Genomic DNA, 7268 nt, shown 5'->3' with positions numbered 1-7268 from the left:
TATCCAAGTAATGCTCTGTCATAATTAACATTCATTAAAAAAATGCCCCGTCATTCCGTCGAAACATACACTGAGGTTGGATCACATTATTTAGGTTCGTATCACTGTCAGAGCATAACTGTGGAGTTCCGCACCCGGCCTACATCTAACAATTAGATTACTCATAGATACGTGTACAAAAATAAATTAGTATTCACCAGGTGATAGCCATGAAATACGATAAATAAAAGGGCTAAACTGAAAATAACTGAGAAGATAATATTTCCTCTCTCTCATGGGTTTCACTGTTTCAGACTTTCAGTCCCAAATCATGGCGCCGTGACCTACCTATATGCTTCCGCCGCCAAAGCCTTAGGTGGCTGTGCCGCACCAACCCTTCGGCTGTTGCCTCCATCCTTGTTGCGGTTTTGTTCTACCGAAATTGAGAAGAGCAGGTTGCCGCGGCCTCCGGCGAGCTCTAGCCGGATACCGTCTCCTGTCCCTGCCAGCGGGAAACAGCAATCGTCGCCTCTACGCCGCCGCTTCCCATTATCCATTTGTTGCTGTCGATGAAAACTAACGAGTGCCGCTCCGCCTTGTCCATTTGTCGTCGTCGATGAAAATTATGTCGCCTACCTTCCAGTGGTATTTCCCGGACCGTCGTGCCGCCGTCATGCCGCAGCCGTGGTGGGGTGGTCCGAGCGGCACTGGTACAGTCTGGCCATTGGGGCGGACATCGAGGGAGAACCATTTCCTTTCTCCTCATCTGACATTGTATCAACAAATGAAGACAACTTTCTGGTCTAACAAGCAATAGAGATCAACAAATAATATTACTCATATATCATACTATATTGTATATACAAAGTTTCACACACAAGTCCAAAATAGAAATTTTATTCCTTATGAGAGCTTTTCCAACATATTGATCAACAATTTTTTAAGGCATGATCTCAAATCATTTCAACCGGAAATAATTTACTCCCTTTGTCACATGAAAGAGTACCTAAACGCTCCAAATCTATTATATACTAAAAGCAAAATAAGGGTCTAAAATAGAGACACTACGTTAATCCACATCATCCGAATTATTTAAACTGTTAGATTCAAAATTTAATGGTCATGATTAAAAGAGTTAACGTAACATGGACGACCATATTTTTTGGATATACACGGTGTGCAATATTAGGCACGTACGTGCAACTGTTTGTAAGAAGAAAAATTAAAAGGAGCCCAGAAAGGTCACGTACCTGTACATATTTAGTTATGTTAGTCTTTTTTCATGTAGGAGCTGTCCACCGGTGGCACTATTCCATGTTTTAAAATTAAGTAAAGGCTAATTAGTCTCCAACTCAAATGCTTTCAAGCGCTACACAAATTTGATTTTTTTCTTCTTCAAGTTGTAGTATGTTTATTAGCTGCATCTACACGCACACATGAATATTGATTGCTTATTCAGAAATAAAAGGTTTGATGTCAATTAGCACACTCCAACCATGTGTTAGGTAACTCCATTTGGTATGTCATGAGGTAAATTTTTTTTTCTAGCATACCTAGGCACACAACTACGCTAATTAAAAAGTCTTTAAAATAATACTCTCTCTGCGTCGAAACGATGTCACAAATTTGTCTAATTAGTACATATCTGGACATAATTTTGTCTAAATTAGTATATATCCAGATATTATTTAATATGCAAATGCGTCCGAACATAGACAAATCTTGGACTTCCTTTTCGAGATGGAGTAAGTACAAATTTCAATCAAAAGTAGTCAATAAACACTCACATATAACTGAGAGTTAGAACATATAAGAAGACATAATTATGTATTATAAGGTTTTACTATATTTGACTGCAGAATAATTATTGGTATATATCTCCAATGCATTACAGTTGCATACGAAATACATTTTTTTTTTATCCACCGTGTGATGAAGTATTAGGTAAACCCAAATTACCCACCACAAGACACATGTAGCATCCACTTCATCCAAATTCCCATGTATAATTTTTTGCTATGATTTAATCAAATAAGTGAAGTCGTATAGTATATGGAGTTGTGTGTCAAGGTAATATACCGTGTAGTTTTAAAGTACGTAAATAAGAAAGATGAACCTGAAGGCAGGGATTTCTGTGACTAATAGTGCCGGCCAACTCCATCTAAGTAGCAAGCATAACCATGTGCGACCTTGATGACATGTCTCGGCAAAAGTAAATCCGAACCAGGGCTAACATGTGTTCATTCTAGACATTTTAATCGACATGGTTTATGTGGGAGACATAATTCTAAAGAGTAACGGTGCCAAGACTTTACGGGCAAACGAAAATGTTGCACTACAAATATTGAATTTAGTACATGAAAACTAAAATTGATGTGCCAACGAGTAGATTAGAGAAAAACTAATGTGTCAACGAATCGAGTATACATGCAAGGACAACTATCAAAGTACAAAGATGTACCGCGATCTATTTTTGCCATAATTATATCTAAACCAAGCACAATAGATAGAGCTGCATCGACGCACGTAAATGCATCACAATCAATATATCTTTATTTGAGTGTAACATTATTGTGTAATGAAACAAATGTCATTAATAATATTTACCGAGCAAGTCATATTTTCTTATCTTAATATTTGTGGTGGATATGTAACTAATTATTTATTTTTATAGCTAAGTAGTTGTGATATGAGTATTTATGAAACCAAATCTCTAAGTTCTCGAAAAATCCATTAATATACATAAGATGCCCTCGCATTTGCGAGGGCCACTGTGCTAGTTTATATAAAGTTAAGTCCATAAAACATAAATTATTGGAATGATTGTATGTACTTTACGCCTGTTAGTTTCAATATTTTTTTGCACGAAAAAATCTGTTATATATCTCTTTCGTAAAGGAAAAAATTGCCTGTTAAAAAATTCACCTCTTGAACGCTAAATACAACGTATGTATTTTTCAAGTATAAACAATGCATTGTAGTTGTACCCCCAATTAGTATGTTTATTTTCTCGAAAAATTGTTAATTCAGATTTTCCAAACACGTAGAAGAACACAAATATTTCATCGTAGTTAGTAGCTGCCGATCAGAAAGTCAGAACCGAAGTCACTTTTTTTTCTTAACCCCTCACATGGCTAGACTCGATCGATCCGTGCTTCAAACTTCCACTGTTAGACAAGACTCTACATCCTTTAGAGCTGGTCTCAATAATCTCGCTCTCCCTGGCACAAAAAAGAGGGCAGCGGCAGCAACTCAAATAGACTGACTACTCTCTCTCCCTCAGATTGCTTTTTTTCACGCTGGGCAGAGGATACGTGCGCTAGGGACGGGGGTTGTGCGCCTGCTGTTGTAGACGCGCTGGTATTCCCCGCCCCCTGCTGCAGTACTGTGAAGCCAGCCAATCGCCGGGAACTCGAGCCAGCTAGCCCGGTCCCTGGCTACTCGCTCGCTAATCCGGCGATTTGCACAAAAATAACCCTTTTGTCAAACTATAGCACAGACTAACCCTCCGGTGAAACTATTTCACGGATCTAACCCTTTTGTGTGGCGCCCCTCTCACGGGCGCCACACATGCCCATGTGGCTCCCCTGGCGCTGGCGCCACACACCCATCCGACGTGGCCCCCTCGCCGCTGAGCTGGTGCGCCCATCCGACGTGGCAGCATGTGTGGCGCCCCTCCCAACGGCGCCACACATGCACTTGGAATCCCCCAAAACATACTGTGGGACAAATCCTCTGGGACTTAGCCGTTTTGCGAGGCTCGATGTGTGGCGCCGATGCCACGGGCGCCACACATAGAGGCTCGCGAAAACGGCTAAGGACTTATCGTCCGGAGCCCCTGGATGTTTTCGACCCAATACTTGATATAAGTTGGCATGTGTGGCGCCGATGCCACGGGCGCCACACAAGCACTTGTGGCGCCAGTTGGAAGGGTGCCACACATTGACTTGTGTTAAAAACATGAAAAATCCTACCAAACTCCAACAGTTTTCATTGCATACAACAAGTAGCAGTCTCAGAACAAGTAGCAATCTCATGAACATACACAACAAGTAGCAATCTCAGAAGATGTAGTCCACATCGTAGCAAGTAAATTCAAACAACAAGTACCATTACAGACATTGTTCACAACTCGAAACTTATGAAGAGTTCACAACAATACGACGCACATCCTAGTGTCGTCCTCGACGTGCCGTCCTCGCGGGCTGCTTCCGGACGGCCATCCTCTTCGTCCGCTGTCGTGGCTGCTCCTGCTGCTGCTCCTGCTGCTCCTGCTGCTGCTCCTCCTCCTCCTCCTCCTCCTCCTCCTCCTCTGAAGAGAACGGCTCGTCGTTCCTCATCTTCGACAAAGCTGATCTCCGCCGCGGCCCCTCATCCTCCTCAGTGACAACCTTCTTTCCTCGGTTGACATAATCTTCCGGAGTGTACCGGTTTGGACCCTTGCCCCTTGGCTTCAACTGGTAAGCTGACCGTGAGGCTTGCTTCGAGGTACGCTTTGGAAGTATGCCTTGACTCAGAATTAGCTCGTCCTCAGGAATCTTCACAAACAAGAACACATGAGATTACAAAGTTGAAATTAGGAAGAACATGTTTGACAGCAACAAAATAGTCCATACCTCCCGCTCTTCTGAAGAGGAAGATGTAGCGATTTCGGCTTCCCGGCAACCTAGCAAGCTGGCTAACCGCCGCATCTTTCGTGCAGTGTTCTGCGTCATCCCGTTCATGGTTACAAATCCACCACATCATAGTATCGTACATTCAAAGTTGGTGATCATACCTTAATGAAATACCGTAACGGTCGGACAGGCTTGTCATCTGTCCCGCTCTGCTCCCACATAACCTCGCACTCCTCAGCTGTTTTTTCGATCTCCTTCCGCTGTGACAAATATAGCATACACAATTGAAGCGTTCACATGGCAATGTAGATGATGTACTAGTTAGTGAGAGAATAGAATACCACGAAGTTCAGCTCGGAAGCAATAGAAGTCGATCTCCCTCTGCGAGCAAAGGTGTCGTGCTGGCTTTGCCCAACCTCATCGAACTGGATGGGGTCGTCCAAGATCTCCTCAGCATACGCGTGCTTAACTAACTCGATACGCGTGTTCTCATGGAACCACTCGAGGTAGTTGTTGAAAGCGGCGAAGTTGTGAGGCACAATCTGCTCAGGGCCAGCATTCCGTGCCGCTTCCAAACACTGTTGGAACGATGCGATGTGGCCGCTATGATGGACTGGCCAATTTGTGATCTTCCTCTGCCGCTGCCTATCAAGCCTGCAAGAATCAACAAGTTAGTTTGTACCTCTTCTATCAAGAATCTTCCATCGCATGATTCCAGAAGCTTACCTATGAAGCGCCTTGTCCGTGTCTTGCCACACTGGTGGGCACTCCTGATACAACCCAAACTGTCTCATCACTCTTTGCGGCTGGTGGTGTTCAACAAGCCACATGCATATGAGTGGGCAGCGCATACGCCAGAACCGCGCCTCCTCCGTGCACTTGTGGTTGAGGTCAGTCATCGACGCGCCAATACGGTAGTAGCTACCATATGGCTCCCATTCCACCTGCAGCATACAAATATCTCCGAATTTAGAACATGCCAGTAGAATCAATGAAAACTACGATTCCAAAAGAGTGATCGGTTACCTGCTCAGTGGTAAGAGTGTCCAACTCCGCAGTATACTGCATGTACATGATCTTTGGATCGCCCGACATCTCCGAGACATTGTCCCAAAGGTATGCCCAAGTGGGCTCCCGATCAAGAGAGTGAGGGTAATGAGGCCATGGCCTCTCGTTGAGTACCCTAGGCCGCCCAACTGATAGGCGGTCCCAGCTCCATACGGAAAGTAGGAGCATGCATCCACCAATACCGCCGCTCCCAGTCCTGCTCCCAGTTCTGCGACAAGCTTCGTCCAACTGCGCACGTAAGACATTTGGTTAGTACTTTGTCTAGCACACTACTATAGGAAAATAGTACATAGAGCAAATCATCACCTGCCGGTAGAGGTAGGCAAGTGCCGCTGTTCCCCAACTCCAACGGCCATCCAACACCGTTAGCGCCTTCAGCCAACACCAATGGGCCAGCTTCCCCCCACTGTCAGGAAAGAGAGTCCTCGAAATCATGTACCATAAGTACACGCGGGCGTACGTCCTCCGAGTGTCCTCGTCGGCCTCTTCCGGGCATTCTCCAAAGTTAGTCCTGATCCATTCGAAAGACGCGCCGGCGGAAGCTCTCTTCTTTGGATCTGCTGGCGGCGGAGGAGCCCTGCCAATAAGCACCTCCATCTGCTGGCGCCACCCATCAGAAGTTGTGTTCATACACAGTGGCTCGCCCTGAATAGGTAGTCCAAGGATCATGGAAACATCCTGGAGAGTAGGGGCCATCTCGCCGGCCCTCAAGTGGGAGGTGTGAGTCTCCGGCCTCCACCGGTCGACAAGGGCGGTGAGTGCCGAGGGGTTCATGAGTGGCCCCCCACGGCTTACAAGGGATATGAACGGGAGAAGACCGGTAGGCCGGATGAACTCCGTGTACCTCTCGTCATACGGTATATCCGATGTGCCATGGTAACGAATCTTCAAAGGTTGAAGATCCGTTCCCTTCTCCGTCATATGAACAGCCCGGTGCACCCTGTCGTACTCTTCATCCAGAAGCCACACCATCCTAGTGTGGCGCCCGTGGCATCGGCGCCACACATCGAGCCTCGCAAAACGGCTAAGTCCCAGAGGATTTGTCCCACAGTATGTTTTGGGGGATTCCAAGTGCATGTGTGGCGCCGTTGGGAGGGGCGCCACACATGCTGCCACGTCGGATGGGCGCACCAGCTCAGCGGCGAGGGGGCCACGTCGGATGGGTGTGTGGCGCCAGCGCCAGGGGAGCCACATGGGCATGTGTGGCGCCCGTGAGAGGGGCGCCACACAAAAGGGTTAGATCCGTGAAATAGTTTCGCCGGAGGGTCAGTCTGTGCTATAGTTTGACAGGATTCGTTGTCCAAACGTTTTTTCTGACTTACCGGTGGCATCTCGGTGTAATTTTTGTTAAGCTTCATGCACTAGCCACTTAAACTAAAAGTCCGAACTGATGGAAAGGGCTAGGCAATCCACATATACAATTCACAACACCCCCACTCGCGTGTGACGGGAGAAGAGAAAGTCAACACGTGAAAGAAGAAGAGCACACCGAAACAGCGGTGGCTAAAGAGGGGGGCAACAACAATTTTTAGGCTTAATTGCGAAAACCAGGATTTGAACTCGAGACCTGGGGCTCTGATACCATGTTAAGGTTCATGCACTAGC

The 7268-nt window shown here is 46.0% G+C and overlaps 1 protein-coding gene across 1 annotated transcript; it reads right to left on the bottom strand.

Annotated features, from left to right (window-relative positions):
• Positions 1 to 650: 650 nt before the first annotated feature.
• Positions 651 to 4726, bottom strand: LOC139832550 (uncharacterized). Its single transcript, XM_071822333.1, has 3 exons — positions 4596 to 4726; positions 4173 to 4517; positions 651 to 782 (listed from the first exon to the last, which is right to left on the bottom strand). The coding sequence occupies exons 1-3, from the start codon at positions 4701 to 4703 to the stop codon at positions 651 to 653; spliced, it is 585 nt and encodes a 194-aa protein (XP_071678434.1). The 5' UTR covers positions 4704 to 4726.
• Between the last annotated feature and the right edge of the window lie 2542 nt (positions 4727 to 7268).

Source organism: Lolium perenne, chromosome 6, assembly GCF_019359855.2.
Source record: "Lolium perenne isolate Kyuss_39 chromosome 6, Kyuss_2.0, whole genome shotgun sequence".
Taxonomy (NCBI): Eukaryota; Viridiplantae; Streptophyta; class Magnoliopsida; order Poales; family Poaceae; genus Lolium; species Lolium perenne.
The sequence above is the reverse complement of the archived record's forward strand: the minus strand, read 5'-3'. Positions and strand labels throughout refer to the sequence as shown.